The sequence below is a fragment of the Gorilla gorilla genome, chromosome 1 (genome assembly GCF_029281585.2).
Source record: "Gorilla gorilla gorilla isolate KB3781 chromosome 1, NHGRI_mGorGor1-v2.1_pri, whole genome shotgun sequence".
Classification (NCBI taxonomy): domain Eukaryota; kingdom Metazoa; phylum Chordata; class Mammalia; order Primates; family Hominidae; genus Gorilla; species Gorilla gorilla.
Window position 1 is genome coordinate 78814247 of NC_073224.2, and position 25632 is coordinate 78839878.

Sequence of the window (25632 nt, forward strand, 5' to 3'; positions counted from 1 at the left end):
TGATGTCTCTTGGCAGCAAAATGATGTGATTTCAGTGGAAAGACTGGGTGTTGCACCTTTGCAGTTGGGAAAGAGCTGCCTAATGAGACTATCTGGGGACAAGGAGAAAGCAGGTTTCTTCTCATTCTGCTTACTTGGTCCAAATGGTTTTGAGTTCCACCAGCCTTCAGAAAAGGCTCATGTGCCCTTCCCTGTGTCTGGGACATTTGGCCTTTCCTGGGATTTGCTGGCAAAGGCTGTCATTGCACCTGGCTTTTTCAAGGGAGTGAGATGATATGGGAAGGAAGCCACAGGTTCCCCTGAGTTGTGAGTGACCTTGAGGTGGGAGGCCCCCTCCGCACCTTGCTCTTCTTGTGTGTTCTGCTGTCTCATAGCTCTTGGCTCATAGCTGTCGACCTCGGCTCCCTGGTGTTTGAGCAGAGTGACGTCTCAATTTCAACACCCAGCCTTTTGACCTTTTGTTCTGATATGAATTTTTATATGAGGCTGGGACCTTCAGTAGTGGAAACAAGTTAACTGATTTGATCAGAATCTTGCAACCTAAAACAGTTCCTAAGGAAGAAAAAAAATCGAGGCCGACCTAGCCTGTGGATGCTCCTGACACAAGGAATCCCTGAGCAAGAGTAAGATCTGAGGTGTGCTTTCCTTCTGTGGGTGCAACCCCTGTCCCCCGCCACCCCGTGCAATGGGCAGAGGAACCTGGAAGGTAATCAGTTCTTGGAGCAATTTCCCTTTTTCAGGATTACGTGGGGGAAAATTAGTTTGATGCTAGGGAGACTTTCAGCATTTAAAATCTCCAGCCAGGAAGAATCCTGAGATATGGCCTTCTATTTTCTTATGAAAACAATCCCAAATTTGCCTCTTGTTGGCTCCTCTGGAGGAGGAGCAGGTATGACCATATTATATAGGTTCTAGTTCTTTGAGGGGGTTAATGTAAGGATTCAGAAAAGGTGCTTCTTGAAAAGGTCAGTCTAAATTTCTTTTTGTTTAATAAACATCTTCAGCCACTCATACTACCCTAATCTTTATCCTTGATAACACTGCTATTTATTGAGCATTTTAACATGTTAGGTAACATGTTACGCACTTCGCATAGGTTATCTTTAACTCTGTCAATAACCTTGCAAGGTAGTCATTACAGTCTCCATTTCATGGGTAAGGAAATTGAGGCTTGAAAAAATGAACTAGCTAGTTAAGTGGCAGAGTTAGGATTTGAACTCTGATCTAGCTCTCTGCAAGACCCACTCTGTTTATGATACCACAGGGCCTCCACTGTAAGTGTTAAATAAACACTTGCTGGGGGGATATGTGAAGAAACATCAACTGGGATTCCTTGATAGCATTTTTAGCTGTACCTATTACTGTTATCTGTCTCCCTTGCCTCCCCCATCTGTCGTTGTTCCACATGTACTTTTTAATTTTTTAAGCAATATTAATATAATTGTCTAGTCTGTTATTTGCTTCATGTATCTGAGATTTTTTCTCAGATTTCTCTGTATCCATGACCATATGGTTTGTTTTAGATATATTTCGAGGACCATAGCTGCTCTTTTCACAAAACCTGATCAACCACTATGTTTGGACATAGGCTTCAAGTGATGATTTTTTCCTTTTTCTTTTGTCTGCAGGAAGATAAAATAACTGCACAACTTACTCAAAACCCAGGACAAATTCAGAGAGTCAAGGATGGAACTTTGGGCTCCCCAGAGGCTGCCCCAGACACGAGGGAAGGCCACAGCACCCTCAAAGGATCCAGACCGAGGGTTTCGGAGAGATGGACATCATCAGCCTGTCCCTCACTCTTGGCACAATGGAGAGAGGTTTCACCAATGGCAAGACAACCGTGGGAGCCCCCAGCCACAGCAGGAGCCCAGGGCAGACCATCAACAGCCCCATTATGCATCCTGGCCTGGGGACTGGCATCAGCCTGTGTCCGGAGTTGACTATTACGAAGGTGGTTATCCCAATCAGTTGTATTCAAGGTATGGCTTTAGGGCTTGGAATGAATGCAACTCTCCTAAATGCGTGTGAATAGGTTGTTCTTTTCCTTCTTCCTTTTCCTTTTATTTTTCTCCCCCTTTTTTCTTTTTCCTTCTCTACCTTACTATGTGGCTTTAGCTAAATCCTGTCCTCTCCCAAATTTGTTTTTGATGACTGAAGATAGTATTTCTCTCCTGTTTTTCCCCTAGTGGAGCTTCTTAAAGAAGCCATCACAAATGCCACTGGGTATGGGGGCTTGGGTAGGCAGTGTAAAGGGTAGAAAAAGTGGTGAAATTCAAGACAGCAGATGGAACCCTCTTGCTCTGGGATTGCAAAAGGTCATTTATGTAGACTATGGAAAAGCTTTTCTTGGAGATCCCTATAAGGAGTTCCTCATTGTCATTGGACCACTCTACCTTGGGATTAGCATGACACTACCAGCACCAAGAAGAGTCCTAGTGCCTACAACAGTACCCGGAATGGAACAGGCATACCAATAATCTGTATTGAATGAATGGGAGCTTAAAAAAAATTGACGTCAGGGAAAGCAGATAGAAACCTGCAGGCTCCAAGTTCAGAAGGAAGAGGTTGCAGTGAGGTCATTCTATCCAGGTTGGAGAATCTGGAATTCCGGCTTCCCTGGTCTGTAAGCACTGGACTTAATATTTCATGGAATGTTGGAAGCTGTCTATGTTCTACTTCAGCTTTTCCAGTTGGGGTGATATTTACCTGCTTACAGATTCAGGGTTGAAATTATGACAATTATTATAAAGAAATTTATCCCTAAGAAATACTAAAGAATTGCTAATTGGGCCAGGCTCCTGGATCACGCCTGTAATCCCAGCACTTTGGGAGGCCAAGGCAGGCAGATCATCTGAGGTTGGGAGTTCGAGACCAGCCTGGTCAACATGGTGAAACCCCGCCTCTACTAAAAATACAAAACAAAACAAAAAAATTAGCTGGGCATGGTGGTGCACGCCTGTAATCCCAGCTACCTGGGTAGAGATGGGAGAATCACTTGAACCCGGGAGATGGAGGTTGCAGTGAGCCAAGATCACGCCACTGCACTCCAGCCTGGGTGACAGAGTGAGGCTCTGTCTCAAAAAAAAATTATTAATTGATAAAAACATTAATATTATGATGTTCCTCTCCCCAGTCTTTTTGGATTGTTGAATTCTCAAAGAGAGGCATGTTCAGGACAGAGGCAATAAAAGTAATCAGACTTAAGATAGTCTAGTTTGACTTTTAAATCTCAATTCCATCTGGGATAAGCATGGAAATTACAGTGCTGTATTGGAGACTTAACACAGTCATCTCAGGAAGTGGTTTTCTCAGATAATATCAGGATGGAGTTTTCTAAGATAATATGTATGTATTTGGGGAGTGAGAGTTTTACTACAAAATAAAAGAGTTTTGAATAAAGAAGAGGTTTTTAGAAAAAGAGTTTTAAGTAAAAAATATTGTACTATAAAATTTCTACTCTTGTTGTGCAACAAAGTCCTGACTCCTGCTTTGATTCTGTTTACAGGATCTAGAATTAACCGTGGCTTTCAAGCAGATTCTAGGCTGGCGTCACAACTCTGTCCTCTGAACCTGTTTAGTTTGTCAAGTTCTCCATTGGTTTCTCTCTTTACTACCCTTGTCCTCAACTGACCAGTCTTCTTTGTGATATTTTAGGTCAGGTTATGAGAATTCATATCAGAGCTATCAGTCTCCCACAATGAGGGAGGAATATGCTTATGGAAGTTATTACTATCATGGACACCCACAGTGGCTGCAGGAAGAAAGAGGTATGGAAAAGTCTCCAAGAAGCCTCTGGGATTTGGGGATGGGGCAGCTGTTCTGAGAGGCAGGGGAGAGACCAAAGGAGCCATGTTCAGACCCTCACCTTGGGCATCCTTTCTTGGCCAGACGAGACCATAGCAGAAACACTCCTCCTAGATGTCCTGAGAAGAGATATAAAGGAGTTGTTTTCCTTTGTATGCATAGATGATGGTACTGTTACTAGCACTGTGGGTAGTTTGTACTTCATCCATGTTTTTTCTCCTACTTTGCCTTATAGCCAAGATTATATAGTCTTTGACCAAGTAACAGTGAAGTCAGTTCTTAAGGACATCTGCTGGGCTATAGTAAGAGTGTATCACTTCACCCTGAGGACAGCAGATATGCACCCAAATGAGTGTTCTACCGTATGCTAATAGGTATAGGGTGTGTCTTAATGGCAGCATCTGAACTACTAGGAAAGATAAATCTGTTTCAACATTGAACACACACACACACACACACACACACACGCACACACACCAATCCCCATCGTTGTGCGGTTGTATAGATCCATGCTAATTAGTTCAGAGGGGACTGAGAGGCGTCCTATGGACTTTCTTTATTAGCTCTCACCTATCTATTTTTTCAATTTGGAAAATATGGTTTTAGATCTACTGTGTTCCAGGAGCTCCTCACAGCTCACTAATATCTTTCTAAGAACTTTCAGAAACAGGAAGTGACCTGTCTTGATTTTGTTTTCTCTGAGGGTGCAGTGCCAAGGCAACGGAGTCCTTATATCTGGCACGAAGATTACCGAGAGCAAAAGTACCTTGATGAACATCATTATGAAAACCAGCACAGTCCATTTGGAACAAATAGTGAGACCCACTTCCAGTAAGTGTGAAAGGAGAGGCCAGTTTGACATGATGTTGTCAAACTCGGACTATGTCGGGCAAATCTTCTGGCGTCTGATGCTGCCGTCTCACCTCCAGAAGCCCATGTACCTTTGTTGTAGCCACAGGGATATGGGAGTATCCCAGGATGGGCCTGGCCAGCTGTTAATATGGACCCTGGGAAGGGAGGTTCTTATCACTTACAGTCTGTTCCCAAAGCTGGGCGAGTCTGAGTCCTGTGAGGTTCCTTGAGGTCTGTCCTAAAAGAGGACTTTAATTCTGTGTTGGCCTTAGAACAGATATGGCCTAGCAAAAGTTCTCACGATTAGGTCATGAGAACTTACCTGGCGCTGGGGTGCTTTTCCTCAGCCTACGCCTGAGCCCTGAGAATGGGCCATCTCCCTGTGGTAAGACAAGACAGGGGAGAGAGTTTTGCTCAAGCATCTGTCCTGGTGCTTGCAGCTGTGGAATTCACCAACCTAAACACTCTGATGTAAGTCATTCCAGAATGTCAGGCTGTAGAGACCAGCCCTTCTCATCAGGGCCTGAGGCCACTTCCAGCCACTGAGCTGTGGAACTCAAGCACTCCAGTTTTTCTGGGATTAGTAGATTGAGGTGGTGAGTGGGAGGAAAATGCTTTCTCCTATGGCACCCAGGCTGATATGGCACCTGCCAACGCTTTGGAGCAGGTCAGCTTCCGGCGGAGAGTGCCTCAGCCTTGCTGGCTTGCCCAGGACCCCGCTCACTGCTCCTGTCATTTTGCTGCAGATCTAACAGTAGGAACCCTTGTAAAGACAGCCCTGCTTCCAACTCTGGACAGGAGTGGCCGGGGGAGCTGTTTCCAGGGAGCCTGCTTGCTGAGGCCCAGAAAAATAAGGTAACCTAAAGTGATGTGGGGGCTGGAGACTGTGGCCATGTGTCGCAGCTGACACTGTCAGCAGGGGCAGAACAGGGCCCTTGGGGATGGATGTCCAGTGGCCAGCCGTCTGGAGGACCCATTCCTCCCCTCTTGGCAGAACCTCCGCCCATGCCTTCCTTTTTTCCCTCCTTACTGCCTCAGTCTTAGGCATCCGAGGCCCTGAACTGAACTCCTTTGCATTTTTATCGAATTGACAGGATCAAGAAATGTCACCTAGCTCACTCCAACATACTGGGAAAGAGAGGACGCTGTCATCAGGTGTTAGGTGTTAGGGACCCCAGGGGACTAGCAATTTGGTTTAATCCAGGAAGTGGGAAATTGCTAGAATCTTTGAATTCAGGTTTGAGAAGCAGCGCTTGAAACCTTTTCTAACTCTTCATTCATCCGTTTCCTCTAAAAATCTTATTGTATGCACCAGCTGGGCCACAAAATGGAGATCTTTTTTAAAATAAACTTTTTATTTTAGGATAATTTTAGATTTGTGGAAAATTTGCAAATATACTACAGAGATGGGTTCTTTTCTTTTGAGACAGAGTCTCACTCTGTTGCCTAGGCTGAAGTGCAGTGGTGCAATCTCGGCTTACTGCCACCTTCACCTCCTGGGTTCAAGCGAATCTCCTGCCTCAGCCTCCCGAGTAGCTGGGATTACAGGTGCCTGCCACCATGCCCAGCTAATTTTTGTATTTTTAGTAGAGACGGGGTTTCACCATGTTGGCCAGGCTGGTTTTGAACTCCTGACCTTGTGATCCACCCACCTCGGCCTCCCAAAGTGCTGGGATTACAGGCCTGAGCCACCGCGCTCGGCCAGAGATGGGGTCGTAATTTTGAAAGTCTTGTATTAATCTTGTCTCCCTTATTAGGTTTGTATGAGGTCAGTTTCTTTTGTATACTTAGTGCTTAATAGAGTAGGGCACATATTATTATGACTAATAGTAACAATACAATGACAGCAGCCATTGTACTGTTGTACAAAAATATGTATGTACAACAATACATATGTACAGCACCTTACACTGTACAAAGAGCTTTACTTTTTATTTTATTTTATTTTTTTGAGACAGAGTCTCACTGTGTTGCCCAGGCTGGAGTGCTATGGCACAATCTCGGCTCACTGCAACCTCCGCCTCCCTGGTTCAAGTGATCCTCCTGCCTCAGCCTTCCTAGTAGCTGGGACTACAGGTGTGCGCCACCACACCCAGCTAATTTTTGTATTTTTTAGTAGAGACGGGGTTTCACCATGTTGGCCAGGCTGGTCTGGAAATCCTGACCTCAGGTGATCCTCCTGCGTCGGCCTCCCAAAGTGCTGGGATTACAGGTGTGAGCCACTGCGCTTGGCCCAAAGAGCTTTTGAATCCATTATTTTACTTGTATGCACACAAAATGTAAATTCAATGAATTTCTTTCTTTCTTTCTCCCAAGTAGCTGGGGCTATAGTTGTGCACCACCATGCCCAGCTAAATTTTTTTATGTTTTGTTTTTTTGTAGAGATGGGGTCTTGCTATGTTGCAATTTGGGGTCTCAAATTCCTGGGCTCAAGTGATCCTCCTGCTTTGGCCTCCCAAAGTGCTGGGATTACAGGTGAGAGCCATCATACCTGGCCCCATGAATTTCTTTACACCTGCATCCAAGGGGAAAGCACAGTACCTGGAGCATAATAGGTGCTCATTAAACAGTCAATGAATGAGGGCCAGGCATGGTGGCTCACGCCTGTAATCCCAGCACTTTGGGAGGCTGAGGTGGGCAGATCATAATGTCAGGAGATCGAGACCATCCTGGCCAACATGGTGAAACCCCATCTCTACTAAAAATACAAAAATCAGCTGGGCGTGGTGGCGTGCCTGTAGTCCCAGCTACTTGGGAGGTTGAGGCAGAAGAATCGCTTGAACCCAGGAGGTGGAAGTTGCAGTGAGCCGAGATCATGCCACTGCACTCCAGCCTGGTGACAGAGTGAGACTCTGTCTCAAAAAAAAAAATTGTTTATGAATGAATACATGAATTGCTTGAAGTATATAGGGCAGATATGATTATATCACAGATGAAAGCACTGAGCTCAGAGAGCCTAAGTCACGTGTCCAGGGGCACAGCAGCTGAGTATAAGGCAAAGCTGAGATTTCAGTTCAAGGGCCCCTGACCCCAAGGCCTGCACTCTTTCCATTGGGTCATGATATATCCTTTGGCAAATGCCTATCAACTTGATTATCTCTTTTTATCCTTTCAACACATCCACTTTCACCATATGTATTTTGTTTCTTTGAAAAAACGCTTGAGAAGACCAGCTCTCTGAAACTTCTTCCTATGTGTTTTTGTTTTTAACTTTCAGCCATCATTGGCTAGTGAGTCCAACCTTCTCCAGCAGCGTGAGTCTGGTCTCAGCTCCAGCAGCTATGAGCTCAGTCAGTACATCAGAGATGCCCCGGAGCGGGATGATCCCCCAGCTTCAGCAGCTTGGAGTCCAGTTCAGGCTGGTGGGTTCTAAAATGATCAGAAGAGTTGATTGAATCTGATGTGGAAGGGCTGGGTGGCAAGTCTCTGGGAAAGTCAGCCTTACGATGGATCATTGTCCACCTCATTTGCTTACGTAGGTCGCCTGGGCAGAGAGGTCAACTTTGGTTCCATTTTCTCTCTTTTTGCTTGTAATAGTAATTGCATCATAGCTGATTCCTGGAAGGGAACACTGCCCCTATCCATTATCAGGTTGGGAAAGGAGGCATTCAGTGGTGCTTTTAAGAAAGGGAAGACCAGAGAGAATTAGGAAAAGCAAAAGCAAGATGCAAAGCTTCATTGCTTTGTCTGGATGTAGGAACTTTGTCATGAGTATAGAGGCCATGAAAGCCAGAGACTCCTTGGCCTCTCAGCATCACTGAGAGTCTGGGCTGAGTGCATTATCATTTGGACTGAATCATCAAGCCCATGCATTGTATTCTGACACCTTCTCAGAGGCTTAAATCTGACTGGAGCAGGGAACATGGGCTTCTTCTAATTACACAACCCACCCAGAATCTTATTTTGGTTCAGGCAGAATTTGGGCAGAAATACATCTGTGGCATATTCCTAAACTAAAGAAAAGTGATGGAAGTAACGCTAACAATGTCCATCTGTGTCTGTTGGTCAGAGGATGTCTCCTCAGCTGGTCCCAAAGCACCCGTGAAGTTCTACATCCCTCATGTTCCTGTGAGTTTCGGGCCAGGAGGTCAGCTGGTGCGTGTGGGTCCCAGCTCTCCCACTGACGGGCAAGCAGCCCTTGTTGAACTGCACAGCATGGAGGTAAAGAAGACCCAGTGTCCCTGGAATGCTGGCACACTGCTTACCCAACTACTCCTAACATGCTTACCTTGCTTTCCTGTGCCTGAGCCGGGGCATCTCCAGGAATGGGATGCTCTTGTGGGAAACTGGGCCATGTACACCCTGGATTAGGAGGGTGCAGGAATCGGTGGGGCTCTTCTCTGAAAGAATTGATGCTACAGTTATGTTTTTCCTGAGATGTCAATGTCTCATCTTTAGCAACAAAATTCACTTTTTTCTTTCTGCTTTCTCCACAAGGCCTTGAGCCATATCCTAGCCCCACGGCCTTGGGGTCTGATACTAGACTTGACTGAAAGGGGCCTAGGGTGGACACAGTCTTAAACACAAAATCTGATTGTTTTATTCCAGGTTATTCTTAATGACTCCGAAGAGCAAGAGGAGATGAGAAGTTTCTCAGGACCCTTGATTAGGTATAGTGCTGTAAGAGCTGCTGAGTAAGGGCTTTTGAAACCTAGAAAATCTTCCTGCCCAGATCAGCATTTTGGAGATTTGTTCTTGGTTTCCTTGGAAAAAAATATCTGTCCTTGTTGGAGTGGAATTCTCTGTGCTGCAAGATAGAACCAGATGTGGCCTGAGTCATTTTGACAAGCCATTCAATAGTTGAAGGACAGAAAGAAAAATTAGCATGACAGTTTAGAAATCTAAAACCAGTTCCATTATGCAGAGGCTGCATGGTAGGAAGTTTTAGCATTCCATGTGCTTGATAGATGTTAGTAGAAAAGTGGAGCATCACCTGGGAAGTCACTGACAAGTGGATCATAGCAGAAACAATTCTTGTAACAGTGGCTTTTTCCTGGAGAGGTAAATAAGATCGGCAGTGTTCAAGTTACAGAACAGTGTGCGAGTGAGCCCTCTGCAGTACTGAACTAGGACTGCTTTTAAATGTCTAGTTATATTTCTGATAAATGTAACTCAGGGCATCTTTGTTGAGGAGAGAGTCCTTGCTGGATGACAGCCCACGTGGGTCTCAGGCTCAGGCATCTTACTGACTAGGAATACCATGGTGGACAGGTCAGTTAGCCCTCTCTGAACCTTAGTTTTCCCCTTGAGAAATGGTATAACACCTGCTCTCCCTGCCCGAGGCTTGTCTATGAGTCTCAAGTCTCAAGTCAGATTATGCACATGGAAAGTATCATCACTACTATATAAATGTATTCCTCAAATGGCATTTGATGGTTCCCTCAAGTAAAAATGAGTGTTATCTCTTTCTTACACACAGGTATACAGATATGGGGCAAAAAAGCGAGTTGGGTATTCAAACACTGGGGTACTAAGCCTAACTTGGCTTTGATGTTATTGGATAATCTTGAGCAAATCATAATGCCAATCATATTGATCACTTAATATATGCCACACAATTTTCTAATTCCTTTTTGTATGGAGGTAGGTCCTTTTACTGTCCCTATTTTAGGGGGCAAAGCTGAGGCTCAGAGGAGGTAAGAAACTTGTCTAAACAGAGAAGTGGCAGAGCCAGATTTAGATCCAGGGTTGTCTGACTCCAAAGTCTGCTTTTACTTGCTTTCCTGTGCAGTGACTTCAGGTCTCTGAGCCTCCGTTTCTTCATCTATAAAGGGGGTGCATGAGAGAATCTCTGAAATTTCTTCTTGTTCTATAAGAAAATAACTATCCTATAGCTATAGACTCATTACCTTAGCCCTGGCTTGTCAGATTTCTATCTCAACCACAGCCCAGCCAGCACTTGCACACTTAGGAGGAGCCTGGGGTCCGAAACAGGGAATTGTCTGCCTGCTCACTCTTTGCTCCCTAAATTTTTTCCATGTAGGGAAGATGTACATAAGGTGGATATTATGACGTTTTGCCAGCAGAAAGCAGCTCAGAGCTGCAAATCTGAGACACTGGGGAGCAGAGACTCAGCTCTACTGTGGCAGCTCTTGGTTCTCCTTTGTCGCCAGAATGGGGTAAGTTCTGTTCTGGTGGGAGAGCAGGTGCAGGCTGAAATTTAAGTCTTCATGGGATAGATAAGATTATGTTTATGACATGATTATGAAAAGCAATATTAAAGAAGCCACAAACTGCCCCAAGGGAAAAAATTGCTCAAATGTCAATGCCAGTTTGCTAACGCAGATCTTCCCTGATGATCTTCTTCCTTGGTCTGGGAAAATTGTACGGTTTCTGGGTTATTGCACCAGCCAGATAATATACCTGTGAAATTGTGAATGTTTCTGGTAAGCTTTATGGCTCCTGACAGGCAGAAAATAACCATGATAGTGATGCTGAAGTCTGAAATATAGCAATCTAACAAAGGACTGCCTTATGTTTGCATAATTGGCTTCCCTGTGAAGAAGGCAGGCTCCCTGGTGCCTTCTTTCTCCAGCTGGGGCTGCCAGCCTGAGGACTCATAGGATTCTCCCCAGATGATCCTCTTTGCCTTACAGTCCATGGTGGGGTCTGACATCGCTGAGCTGCTAATGCAAGACTGCAAGAAGCTGGAGAAGTACAAGCGGCAGCCCCCTGTGGCCAACCTCATCAGCCTGACCGATGAGGACTGGCCAGTGCTGAGCTCTGGGACCCCGAACCTGCTCACGGGAGAGATCCCCCCCAGTGTGGAGACACCTGCGCAGATCGTGGAGAAATTCACTAGACTGCTCTACTATGGAAGGAAGAAGGCAAGTATGCCCTTCCCCCATACTTATTTTGAAAAAGCAATCACCGTCCCTCTCCACCACTCACCGCTGCTCAAATTATGTGAATAGTATATATTCATTTCACGGAGGATGCAAGAAGTTTGGAAAGACAGAACAAAGAAAACGAAAACACCCATAGTTCTACCACTAAAAGACAATGAACTATTAAATGAAATAAGCCAGGTACAGAAAAACAAACATCACATGTTCTCACTTATTTGTGGGATCTAAAAATCAAAACAATTGAACTCATGGAGATAGAGAGTAGAAGGATGGTTATCAGAGGCTGGGAAGGGCAGTAGGGGAGGGTGGGAGGGAGGGTGGGAGGGTTAATGGGTGCAAAAAAAAGTTAGAATGAATAAGACTTAGTATTTGATAGCACAAAAGGGGAACTATAGTCCATAATAAATTAATTGTACATTTAAAGATAACTAAAAGAGTATAATTGGGTTGTTTGTAACACAAAGGATAAAGCCTTGAGGGGATGGATGCCTCATTTATCAGGATGTGATTATTATACATTGCATGCCTGTACCAAAATATCTCATATTTTTTACTCCATAAATATATATACCTACTATGTACTCATACAAATTAAAAATAAAAAAGATAATACCTGTTAACATTTTGATACATTTACTTCCAGCATTTTCCCATGCATATGTATTAAAAAGAAAATAAAATTGCATATACAGTTGTTTATTTCTCTTTTTAAACTTAAGATGATATGGTAAAATACCCTCATGGCATTATATATACCCCAATAGCACCGTTTAAAAAATAGTTATACAATATTCCATCATATTAATGTAACATATTTTATTTAACTATTCTACTATTATTGAATATTTAGACTATTTATAATTTTGTCAACCACTATAAATTATACCATTTACACATCTTGTTACATAAGTCTTTGCCTGATCTTTTAAATTTTTTAGGGCAGATTCCTAGAAGTGGAATTATTGGGTATATAAAGGGCATGCACTTTTAAAAGGTTCTTTATATATACACCAAATTAATTTCCAGGAAGTTTGTTTACAAATACTCCTGCTGCTATATCTAAGGCTTCCTATCAATATTGAATATAGATGCTCCGTGACTTACAATGTTTACATCCCAATAAACCCATCATTAAATAGAAAATATCATAAGTTAAAAATGCATTTGATACACCTAACCCGACATCATAACTTAGCCTAGCCTACCTCAAATATGCTCAGAATGTTTACCATAACCCACAAAATCATCTAAGCCAGAGTCTGTTTTATAATAAGGTGCTAAATATCTCATATAATTTATTGAATATGCTACTGAAAGTGAAAAGCAGAATGGTTGTATGGGCACTTGAAGTACAGTTTCTACCGAATGTGTATTGATTTCACAGCATTGTAAAGTCAAAAACTCATAAAGCAGGGACTGTCTGTACTTTAAACAGATGAAGATTGATTTCTAGCTTAATTTTGAAGTTGAGATTATGCTTTACGAAATTCATAAAAATTTAAGTATTTGGATAGATAATTAAAATCAATTTGAATCAATTTAATTCAAAAATTAAAATATAAAAAAGATATACTTGGGAAATGATGCTCCCACCCCCTAGTCACCCAGTTTTCCTCTCTGAAATAGCCAGAGAAATTTTATGCATATATTGTTATTTTCTCTTTTCTAAAAAACAGCATGCTGTATACCATTTCTGTACCTTCCCTTTTTCATTTTACAAAATACCTCAGAAAACACTCTATATTAGAGTTGCCGAACTTTTTCTATAATTGGACAGATGTAAAAAATGTAAACATTTTACATTTTGCAGGCCATGGGGTCTCTATTACAACTACTCAGCTCTGCCCTTATAGTGTGAAAGCAGCCACAGAAAATATGTAAATGAATGGAGGTGGCCGTGTTTCAGTAAACTTCATTTATGGATATAGAAATTTGAGTTACCATATAATTATAATGCATAATGAAATTTAAAAAAAATTTTTTCCAATCACTTAAAAAGGTAATAACTATTCTGAGGCTATGGCCAGTACCAAAATAGGCAGTGTGCTGGATTTGGCCTTTAGGCCATATTTTGCTGACCTCTGCTCTATAGCCTATATAAATACCTTTCTCATTATTTCTTATGTTGGCATAGTTTTCTACTGATAAATTATAATTAATTTAACTAAACCCCCTATAGCTTGACATTAAGAGTACTTCCAATCTTTTGCAATTACAATGTTGCAATGAATAATCACTGTCATTTTGCCCAGTGTGAGAGAATATATGTAAGATAAATTTCTAGAGGCAGAAGTGTTGGGTCAAAGGATATGGTTTATAATTTTGATAGATATTGACAAATGGCCTTTTAGAGGTTGTGCCAATTCACTCTAACAGCAATGCAAAAGAGTGCCTGTTTTCATACATTCTCACCCCAGTGTGTTTCAAACTCTTTGATAGGTGCCAATCTGAGAAGTGAAAAAATGCTGGGCGTGGTTGCTCACGCCTGTAATCCCAGCACTTTGGGAGGTGGGCGGATCACTTGAGGCCAGGAGTTTGAGACCAGCCTGGGTGACATGGAGAAACCCCGTCTCTACAAAAAATACAAAAATTAGCCAGGCATGATGGCATGGCCTGTAGTCCCAGCTACTTGGGAGGCTGAGGCATGAGAATCACTTAAACCTGGGAAGTGGAGGTTGCAGTGAGCCGAGATCATGCCACTGCACTCCAACCTGGGCAACAGAGAGACACTGTCTCAAAAGAAAAAATTATCAGCTAATTTAAATTTTTTTTGTAGATATGGGGTCTTGCTATGTTGCCAGGGCTGGTCTCAAACTCCTGGGCTCAAGTGATCCTCTCCCTCCACCTCCCAAAGTGTAGGGATTACAGGTGTGAGCCACCGCACCGGGCCTGCATTTCTCTTATTGAAATGAATACATTCAATTCAATTCAATTCAAAATGCATTCAATGAAGTTGAATATTTTTTAATCTGTGAATTTTTTTGTCATTGATTTTCTGCATTTTTCTATTGAGTCTTTGATCCTCACTTATTGATTTGTTGGAGTTCTTTTTGTTTTTAGGGCTTTCTGTGCAAAATTGTAAGTTTCTGGGGGTCATATTTAGAAAGGCTTTTTCTACTTCAAAATTAATTTATAAAAATGAAGTTGAAGTACTTTTGTGATTCATTTTGACATTTAAATATTTAATTTCTTGTTTTTGTATATGATGCTTTTATTTTTTTAATTGACAAAAATTGTATATATTTGTGGTATACGACATGATATATATGTATATATACACACACACTGTGGAATGGCTAAATGGAGCTAGTTAACATATGCGTTACCTCACATATTTATCATGTTTTTTCTAATGAGAACACTTAAAATCTCCTCTCTTAGTGATTTTCAAGTGTACTATACATTGGTATTTACTGTAGTCATGATGTTCAAGTGCTATGAAACTTTTGCTAAAGAGATGAGGCTAACTGGCAACCATGTCTGATGGGAAGATGATGGAATAGCACAGTGGATTTTGATAAAGTGAAGGCTGGTGAAGGTGACATCCTAGAGAAAAATACTGTGCTAGCTACAGTCTGCTTCCTGGCTGTTCACATTCTTATATGAGGCTCTAAGAGTTTTCTGGAAGCCTAGCCTCTGCTGCTCAGGATGCAGCAGCGCCTAAGCACAGGAACTTGTGAGTGGAAGGTGGGAAAGGCACTCTTGAATGTGATGTTTTGGTTTTCAGGAAGCCTTGGAGTGGGCCGTGAAGAACCACTTGTGGGGCCATGCTTTGTTCCTATCCAGCAAGATGGACCCATGGACCTACAGCTGGGTCATGAGTGGGTGAGTCAGGACTTAACAAAAGAGGCCAGTGGGGCAGAGAGACCTCCTCACCAAAGGTGGAGGATGAGGGTGTGGAGAAATGTCAGACGCGCTAAGGAGACTCACACTCCAGGGATCTTTCCATGTTCTCTTTTCTGAGCTGGACATAGCATTTCTCTGTTTTAGACACAGATACATTCTTTCTACCTGCTAAATTTGATAAAAAATTTTAGTACAAATGCCCAGAGTGAGAGTTTCCAAAAATTAAGTAGGTTTTTACATTGCAGTAGCCTTCTCTCTTTGGGAGGGGCTGTTCCAGCTAGTTCTGGTAATGAGGGGTAGTGATCACTTCCTTAGAGCCTTGGGACTGTGGGTCTTTGACGTAAGCAGTTGTCTACTGCTTATTCTTGTGATGAGGTTCTGGATACTGAGAGTAGGGTGGGGGTGTGGGGTAGCAGGGTCGTGCGCTGTGGTAGGAAAAGGAGTTTTAGCACTGGCAGTGAGATCCAGAAGTCTGCATTGGCGGCAGTGGGAGGTGTTGAGACTGAAGGGATATGCTTAGTCAGAAATGACGCCAGCACACTGTGATCTGGGTGCCAGCGTGGACCAGGAAAAATGCCCAAACCAGGATAAGCTAGGGATGGAAGCAAGGATCCATAGCCAGGAGTTTGGAATAAGGAGATGAAACAGAGTGAAACAGAGCCAGGATCAAATGGAGGTGGTGGGTATAGGGGTGCTGGATGGAGAAGGGTTTCTGAATAAGTCCTTCAGGCTCCACCTAGCATCCACAGGTTGGCAGGGACAAATGTGGCGGGGGTGGTGAGGGACCCTCCTTTAAGGGGCAGACTTGGGTCAGACAACAAGAAAGATGCTACCTCAAAGTGTTTAGCTTCTAGTGCTGGTTAAAGCTGTGAAGCTATCCTCTCAGCTGAACTTATATTTGAATTGGCCATTAATCCTGTTGAGTAGAGGTTGAATTAGAAGATGACACTTCCACTGGGTGTGGTGGCTCATGCCTGTAATGCCAGCATTTTGGGTGGCTGAGGTGGGTGGATCACCTGAGGTTAAGAGTCCAAGACCAGCTTGGCCAACATGGTGAAACCCCATCTCTACTAAAAATACAAATATTAGCCAGGCGTGGTGACTGGCACCTGTAATCCCAGCTACTCTGGAAGCTGAGGCAGGAGAATCGCTTGAACCTGGGAGGTGGAGGTTGCAGTGAGCAGAGATCACATCGTTGCACTCCAGACTGGGTGACAAGAGCAAAACTCGGTCTCAAAAAAAAAAAAAAAAATGACACTTCCATGTTAAGTTCAGTCCGGGGGCCTAATGGCTGCACCACTGGTGGGCCCATTCTGGATGATGGCCTAGTTGAGTCTCATGACGACTCCACCCCTCAGTCTTCCTGGAGACTGGTGACACCATGGTGCACTTTATTATCCTCTGGGACTGGAATGGTGAGGAACACAGAAATTGTATTGTGATACGTGCTCGGAGCTCCTGTGGCAAGGGTGCTGTTAAATAAAGGACGGTGTTCTGAGGATGATTTTCCTTTGGGCTTTGAAAATGAACATCCCACAGCCCCACATTGTAGCCTACATCTCTGCTACAGATTTTTGCCTTGGGCCATTGATTTTTGATGGAGCCCAGTGAATTGTGAAAAATACCTCTCACTGAGTAAGCTTAAATCTCAAATCAGCTGTAGAGCTTATTGTATCCTTGTTAAGCATATCCCATGGTTTGTCATCAGCAGGATCATTTCTGGCCCCTGTTCCACGCCTCTTTGGTTACTGAAAATGGCTATTTAGCGCTTGTGAGCAAAAGCACTACAGACCCAGGCTCTTGATGAGCCAGAAAAACGGCACTGAGTGCTGTGGGCTTGGCGTGGAGGAGGGCTGCAGGGAGTGGGAGATCGGGATGGCTGAGAAGGGGGGTGCCCATGGAGAAGAGCTTCCAGATAAACTGCTGTGGCTCTCCAGGGGACCTTTGAGATGTCAGTGTCTCATCTCGGTGATGGAAGAAGGCCCACAGAAATGGTTATTCCAGAGTTAGGCCATCAAGACCAAGGTGCAGAAAATACCCCCAACAATGAGATCTAGCTGAGGTGTGCGGTAGAATGAGGATCCTGCCATCTCTCCCCAGAGGAGGCTGTGACAGACGCACAGCAGAAAGCAAAGCGATGCTCATGTTCCTAAGGAAGCTGCCAAAATCTAATAGAATTATGCAAGGCCCTGAGCCTTGTGGGCAATGGGTAAAGAGGTTCCCTGGGCGTGGTCCTTGCTGACTATCCTTCTCTCCGCAGCTTCACCAGCACGCTGGCGCTCAATGACCCACTGCAGACCCTCTTCCAGCTCATGTCGGGGAGGATTCCACAGGCAGCCACGGTACCCCTGTGACAGGATTCCTTTATCACCCAGGCATCCCAAGGGCTTAAGGGGGTGGGGACTGCTCAGGAGTGCACTGATGGCTTTCAGGAGCAAAAGTGATGATAATATTAATGGTTTGTTAATCACCATGTGCCGGGCCCTGTGCTAAGTGCTTTGATGCATATTATTTGGTTTAATGCATAGAGATAGGAAACATTCTTTCTGCTTTGCAGATGTGGAAACTGAGCTCCAAAGGTGTAAGATGACCCAAGATCAGAGATAGTGAGTAGTGGGGTCAGGATCTGTCCGGGTCTGTCTGACTCTGAAGACCTTGGCCTTCCCAAAATGTCAAAGCTGCTTGCTCTGCTGTGAATGGCAAGAGGACCTGTGCCTGTTCTGCAGGCTTCCCCTGGCAGGGCTGCCCTTCTTTTCTCTGGAGGAATGTTTCCCACCACTGCACACTGGCACTTCAAAGCTGGACATACTCGATTTCAATCTTCTAGAGTTGATGTGGCTGAGAGTCTGAGGCTAGCTTGATAGTTTTCCCATTATAGGAGACTTGATCTTTTGGCCCCAAAGTATTCCTTCCTTACCTTTGACGTCCAGTCACTTTACTAGATTATGCTCTGGTGTTGACTGTCTGGATCGATTTTTTTCCTTGGGGTATATATAGCATGCCCTTTTAATATGTACATTCATATGTTAGAGTTCAGGGATATTTTCTTGGATTATATCCTTCAATATTTGTTTTGTTCCCATTATTTTGGTTTCCTTTTCAGGAATTCCATGTACACATATTTCATATATATACACATATGAATTATACCTACAATTTTCTCTTTAATAATTTTTTATTCTCTTTTTTCCTCCCTTGCCCTCCTTTCCTTCCTTCCTTCCTCCCTCCCTCCTTTACATCCTCCCTCCCTCTCCTCCCTCCCCTCCCCTCCCTTCCTTCCTTCCTTCTTTCCTTCCCTCCTTCCCTCCCTCCTTTACATCCTCCTTTTCTTCCTTCCTTCCTTCTTTCCTTCCTTCCCTCCTTTCTTTTTTCCTTCCTGTGTCCTTTACTGTGTTTTCACTGGTGTCTCTTGCTTTTGTGCTCTTTTGTTTCTGTCTTTATTTCTTCAATTTCCCCCTACTTTTTTCCTGAGCTCTGCACATTACATTCATCTCCTGTTATCCACCATCTATTTCCTGAGCTCTAGTAACTCAGATTATGCTCTTGCTTCATAGATGCAATTGCTTCATTATTTTACTTAAATTCATGACAAAATGTTTGGTGACAATTTTTCATTTGTTTTGTGGTAACATTTTTGTAGTGAATGTTCTCTCTCCCCTCTATTTTTCATGTTACCTTCCTCTTTCTGTCTTAGGGTGTATTTGTGTACATTCTGTGCTTGTTTTCTCATATTACATAACTTTAAAGGAGTTGATTCTTTCCTGGATTTTTATTTCCAGTTATTTATATTAGGTTTGTGCAGAGGATGGGCCAGGCCATATTCCAGGCCATCCGACATTTTCTGCAGGACCCAGTTTTCCATTGTGAGCCTGAGTTGCCTTTGCTGCTCTCCAGCCAGTGGGGAGAGCTGTGGGGTCCTCTCCCTCGTGTCCTCTTGGCTTCCCGGGACATGGAGGCACCTCTGTCCAATCTCCATTACTTTTGGTAATGGAGCCTTTTCTCGTATCTTGAGGCTTGGGTTTTTGGTGAACACTAGTTTAAATAAAAATCGACCTCACACTTTTCATTTTTTTTTTAATCCTTCTTATGGCTTGTGGCTAATTCCAAGAAAAGAGAAATGATTTTCATGCCCCATCATCAAATCAACCAGCTATTTTGTAGCACAGAGTGTGCCTTACAATTCAGTGGAATGGCCTGTGCTCCACAACGGAATTGCATTATGTCACAAAGTACTAAATGCAGGAAATGATACAATTAGCTATGGTTCATTTTTTTTTTTGTAATAGTAGAGTTAGCTTAATTTCCCCTATTTTTAGATGAGAAAACGGAGGAGCCAGAGGTGATGTGCCAATGCAGTATTTGATCTTAGGGAGTTTCCCGGCACTTTAGCATCTACTAAAAGGCTGGACTTCAGTTCCATGTGATGAATGGGGTGGTGGAAAAGCATGGCAACAGGACAACACAGACGTGGGTTTCACACAAGTTTAACCTGGACTCTATGTACATCTTTCTGCCAGGGGAACTTGGCTTTGTGTCTTAATCTCACAGAGCCTCAGTTTTTAATCTTTATGGGGATTTTGGTGCCTAACCAGTAGAGTTATTGTGAAAATTAAGGGAGAGAGAACATCTGAACATATCAACCATCATGCTTGGCCCATTTTCGTTAATTAATAAATGTTGATGCTTTCTCTCTCTCTCTCTCTCTACTGCGTCCCCTCCGCCTCTCCATTGATCTGATTTATAGTGATCTTTTCAAATCACCAGCGAGGAGACAGAATAATGACCTCTAAGTTTTTCTTTGTGTGTGTGTGTGTGTGTGTGTGTGTGTGTGTGTGTGTGTGTGTGTGTGTGTGTGTTTAGCAAGGGATTTCCTTCTCTTTTGCTGGTTTCTGTAGATCCAGCAAGAAGCAGTTTGGCTTACATGTTAAAATGCAGGTCATAATAGGACTTAGCACATGTGATTATTGGTAGGAGAAGTGCTTAGCACAGGATATAGTTCATGGTTCGATGTGACACATGAGAACTGCTATTATTATGATTTATCATCACCATTATTGTTATCATCCTCTTCTCACTGCATTGACCAGATCAACAAGGACTGGGTATAAAATGGAGTTGAATAAAGCATCTTTTATTCCCTGGGATAATTACAAAGACCAAGTAATTATGAATGGTTTTAACCTCCAAATCTTAGTTATTATTGGCAATCTCCTGCCCTACCTATCTATATAACAAATTGGAAGGTAGGCGGCTATGCAAATCACCTCTTTCCTTTGCTGAGCTTCCAACTGTGTGTGTGTATGTGTGTGTGTATTTATACCTACATGTAATTGATTAAGTGCAAACCAAATGTGAAGCACCATGCGATGTGCTTTACACAACTATCTTATTTTATTATCAACAATAACCTGTTAGGTAGAAATTACGATCTCCATTTTAGGGATGAGAAAACAAAGGTTCAGAGACATTAAGAAACTTGCTCAAGGTAGGTAAGCTAGTAAGATGCAGAACTCGAGTTGGGGCCTGTGTTGTTTCCATGACATTATATTGTTTCTTTATTGATATTTTCTGCCTTGAAATTCTCCTTTATTTAGTAGGACAGCCTTAGGGAGAGATGGTAGGGAAAACACCATTGATGCGGGGCTTTGTACATTTCCACCACGCTCCTTACTCTCTTTTGCCCCCTGGTGGAATTCTGCTGCCTCTGCATCGTCCTAGCTGGGCCACTTGGCTTGATTTTCTTATTCTTAAAGTGGCAGTAGGAACTAGACTTCATAGGGTTCCTGTGAAGATTAAATAAGAGGATGTGTGTGAATGGGCTTTGTAGAGCCAGAAAACATAGGCATTTGGTAAGACATTAAGCAGGCCCGTGTTCCCCCGACTTCTGTGACAGGCTGTGGCCTCTTCCACTCATAAGCCAAGGATGTTTGATCTTCCTTCTCCCACTGAAGCCTCAGGGTTTTTCTGAGTTTTGTCTCTAGCTATTTGGGGGTCAGGCACTGGGGAGAAATGTGAAAAATAGTAAGTGAGCAATGTCATTTTATTTATCCATTTTCCAATATCCCTGTGAATGTATGTATGTATGTATGCATGTACACGTATCTGTCTATCTGTGTCCTTCTGACAGTTTTACTTTTTTAAAGATGAGAGCTCTAAATCAATGAATGGCAGCATTGCAGGTGGTACAGTGGGCATTCTCTGACCACTTCTGAACCAGGAAATAGACAACAGCCTTCTTTATGTACATCTGGCCATTCTTAAATGATTGTACATTTATTTTTTCTGGTGCTTTTCAGTGTTGTGGAGAAAAGCAGTGGGGAGACTGGAGGCCTCACTTGGCTGTGATTCTGTCGAATCAGGCTGGGGACCCAGAGCTGTATCAGCGTGCGATTGTTGCCATTGGGGACACCCTGGGTAAGCGACACCAGCATTTCCCCTCCGCTCCCCTCCCTGTCCCTTCCCTCCCCTCCCCTCCCTGTCCCTCCCCTCACCTCCCCTCCCCATCCCTCTCCTGACCTCCCCTCCCCGTCCAGGTCAGCTTTAAACATCCTGCCCTTAGATTCTCAGGTTCTAGGTAGGGCCAGAGTCTATGCCCTAGGCTTTTCCTGGACCCAGGAGCCTCCATGTTTTGGGGAAAGAAACTCCAGGGAAACACGTGTCCTTCTTGCCTCTCTGTTTTACAGAATTTCTGCTGTGAGTGAATGCAGGCCAGGCCCCTGAGACTTGGTGTTCTGCTGCTGTAGGAGTCTCCTCTCAGCAGCTGATTTTCTAGCCCTGGGTCAGATTCCCCTGTGGATGGAGTTAACGCATAGGACACCTTGCCTCCTGTTGCTGTAAATTTCTCAGTGACCCAGTTCAATCAGATAGGAAATTCTGTTTTTGCCTGAACCACTCTGGGTTAACCCTGTAGTCTTTCTTGCTATCATCTCTCTGTGAATGTGGCCTTATAAACACTTAGGGGCTATTGAGTGTTCCAGATCAGTGGTTCTCAAATTCAGCCAAGAAGCAGAGCATCCAGAAATCATGGTGCTCCCACCTCCCACGGGGCTTTTTAAAATATTGCTCTGTTAAACTTTAATAGCTATGGGTTAGGTTGTGCCAAGTCAGATGGAGGCCATGCAGCACCCTGAGTGGAAGGGAACTAATGTTTGTTGAGCCCTTCTTGGGGGCCAGGCACTGTGCTAGGTATTGTATCTAGCTGAATTAACTCAATTTTGAGGCAGTGGAAAATGTATGGGAGAACATTTCAAAACATGTTGGTAATTAATGTGATTTTTATGTTTGACTTCAGCAGGGAAAGCAATGGTGCCTCAGGAAGCCTAGTTTAAGAACGGCCACTCCCAGTAGTCTCCTTCTTTGCTCAGGTGCAGGCATTTCAAACTCATTTTTCACCCTGATGAAAGACTAAAATGTTTAGGGAATTCCTCGTAAAAAATCCTTTAGGGAGAAGGTGAAATTGTGCCTTATTCTGGCTGAAGAGAAATGTAACGTCTGAGGCCAAATGGGCTGGTGGGAGGAGGAGTGGGGTTTAGGGGTCTGCGACTCACGCTATGAAAGGCTCATTCATTTAGTCCCATGTGGCTTCTCCCCTCTGACCCCCGAGGCCACTCTTCCATCTGTCTCCTATCCCACCCAGATGATGGCTCCCCACACGGGTGTGCTCCGTGATTGGGTCTTGTTCTCTTCCTCCCGCAGCTGGGAAGGGGCTTGTGGAGGCAGCTCACTTCTGCTACCTCATGGCTCACGTGCCCTTTGGCCACTACACCGTGAAGACAGACCATCTGGTCTTGCTGGGTAGCAGCCACAGGTATGCGACCTGGGAGAAAGGAAACAGTAAGGACATTTTCCAAGGGACTGTTTTAGCCCTTGTTGGGTTTTATGGATCCATTTTTCATTTTCTCATGTGAATTTCAGCTACCGCTGGCTCCCTTATGTGGGATTGTTATCTGTGCAGGTCTGTGCAAGGAGATGCCCTGTGGGCCCCACATTACAGCATTGGCGGGGGCCTCAGGCCCCAGGTCCTTCTCTGCAAAGAGGTGGGCTGATGCCTTTGTGTGGTATTGTGCCCTTTGGCCACTGGGTGGCACCCTGGCTCCACAAGCTAACTTTGTTCCTTTAAAAAAACAACATTTTACATGTGGAGGCTTGTGGGTCCGTGTTAGGCAGCCCTGGGCCTGTTCTGAGAGCCCACCCAGGCAGAACTGGAAAATGGAAGAAGTTTATGTTTAGTCCCTCTTTGGGGCCCTAGCATCCCTACAATGACTTGGTACACAAGCTACTTAGAGTCCCACTGGTGACATTCTCTGTTGGCCATAGCATTAGGCTTTTCCTGCAGGAGGCCCTCAATCAGCTCTCAGTGAAAGAATGCATGGACAGAACGATTTGCTCCCTAGAGGCCCTCCCTGTTCTGTATCTCTCTATCCCCCTCCCCATATGTGTTAAGAGTCACTAAGCTCTTATGTTGTGCCAGGCATTTTCTTTGCACTATTTCCTTTAATTATTACACATTTACCCTATGAAGAAGTGAAGTGAAGCAAAGATTTTAATCGTCACTTATGGAGGAGGGAAACCGAGGCACAGGGAGATGAAATAACTTGTCTCAGATGGTACAGCGAGGGTGTGGGTGAGTTGGACTCGGAATCCAGGCAGTCAGCCTGCAAAACCCTTTTAACTGTTGCACCACACTGCCTACCACTGAGGCAGCGTACCCAGCTCATTGCCTGTTCCTTCCAGGTACCTGGCCTCTGATAGCACATGGCTAGCTTGTCAAAGAATCCCTTCTGTGCCAAATGTACAATAAGTGTGTATGGGCTAATATGTCTCCCCTCCTATGTTTATGTTGGTTTATGTTGAATGAGGAAATTCTTGGAAATAAAGTCCTACCCCCAGGAATAACCTGGTGATTGTGGTTTTTAAACACCATGGCAAGTTGTTGATGGGAGAAATTTTGGGTCACATGAGACTCTTGTGCCCACCACCTGCCCCAACCAGATCACATTCACTCAGTCCCCATCCTCACTGGTGGAATGAACATCCAATGTATGGACCCGTGTTTGATTTCTGGCTCAGCAGTCCTCGCCGGCTATGCCATGCCTTTTGGTCTCAGTGCTCCCGGAGTGTTACATGGCTCCCCTCTTTTGTGCGAGTTTGCTCAAACTAGGGGTGCCCTTCACAGGTACACGACAGGCTTTATGGGCATGGGGGCCAGCTCTCTGTGTGTCTAAGAGTAGTGCCCAGTGTCCTTTGAGGTAGCCTGCCTTGAGTTACCCTTCAGCAAGAAGGCAGGTGACCCCCCTTTTCTGCAGCCTCCGCCTCCCAGCGCCTCTGGTGCAGAGTTCTGTTTTGTTCCTTCCTCAGCCTCAAGGAGGGAGAGGGAGAGGAGGTGAAACACTCACTCTGGGAGCCCAGAGTCTCCTTCTTCTCTTGAAGCCGCCGCAGGCATCAGCCCAGGATGGAAACTCCCCCATGAAAGGCTGCAGCTGGTGTTTGGAGAGCCACTAGGATTTAACTCCTGCGTCCCCCACACCTCAATCTCTTTTATTGTTATTCCCTGGTTTTAGTCAAGAGTTTTTGAAATTTGCAACAACTGAGGCAATCCAGAGGACGGAAATCTTCGAGTACTGTCAGATGCTGGGCCGCCCCACATCCTTCATCCCTTCTTTCCAGGTAACTGAGCCCAGATGAGGCCACCACCGTCACTGTCAGGCAGCTGCAGGCAGCTGTATTTGCAGCTTTGCTTTTTGGCACTTAGTACCCGGGGCTAAGTTATCTACTGAACTTTTCCTCATTAGCTTAAGCGTGGGAGGGTGTAGGATTTCTTTTTATGTCCCCTAAAGGTCTGTGTTTTATAATATGAAGGCAAAACCTTGCAGAGTCCTCTCTGCTGGAGGCTCCTGCCTCACTGCTGATGTTTGAACGTCCTGCCTGCCGCCCCGGCCTGTGCCTCACTCCTGCTGTCAGCTCCTTCTCCCCATCTCTCCAGACAGCTCTCCCTTTCTTCTGAGCCTCCGCAGCTGTCCTGTGGGAGGGAGTGGGAGCGCAGGCCCAGCCCAGTGTCTGCTCACCCTCCCTCTGCTCCGCACTCCTTCTCGGTCCTCTTTTGAACTCCTCTGTCCTCTACCTCCACCCTCACCCTTCTTCGTCCCTCTCAGAGCATCAGCTGTGTGGGTGGTGTCCATACTGTGGTTTCCGCCCTCTCTTCTCAACGTTTCTACATGATGCTGTTGTCACCTTACATTCGTAAAGACCAGTGCTGACATCGTGTCCTCCTCCGTCTAAA

General features: G+C 44.4%; 1 protein-coding gene across 9 annotated transcripts in view; it reads left to right on the forward strand.

The window, feature by feature from the left end:
- The window catches only part of SEC16B (SEC16 homolog B, endoplasmic reticulum export factor), a 55523-nt gene that overhangs the window by 14710 nt on the left and 15181 nt on the right, over positions 1-25632 (forward strand). For 7 of the 9 annotated variants that reach the window (XM_063710627.1, XM_055377978.2, XM_063710625.1 and 4 more), the window contains 14 exons: positions 1629-1982; positions 3658-3770; positions 4518-4638; positions 5406-5514; positions 7877-8021; positions 8669-8820; positions 9208-9269; positions 10643-10778; positions 11256-11486; positions 15235-15332; positions 17614-17695; positions 21650-21767; positions 23049-23160; positions 24914-25019. In XM_063710627.1, coding sequence (XP_063566697.1) covers positions 1687-1982; positions 3658-3770; positions 4518-4638; positions 5406-5514; positions 7877-8021; positions 8669-8820; positions 9208-9269; positions 10643-10778; positions 11256-11486; positions 15235-15332; positions 17614-17695; positions 21650-21767; positions 23049-23160; positions 24914-25019 — 1881 coding nt within the window. In that variant the 5' untranslated portion in view covers positions 1629-1686. Of the gene's footprint in view, positions 1-1628; positions 1983-3657; positions 3771-4517; positions 4639-5405; positions 5515-7876; positions 8022-8668; positions 8821-9207; positions 9270-10642; positions 10779-11255; positions 11491-15234; positions 15333-17613; positions 17696-21649; positions 21768-23048; positions 23161-24913; positions 25020-25632 lie in introns of all 9 variants that reach the window. The other 2 variants (XM_063710634.1, XM_063710632.1) reach the window with 1 other exon arrangement.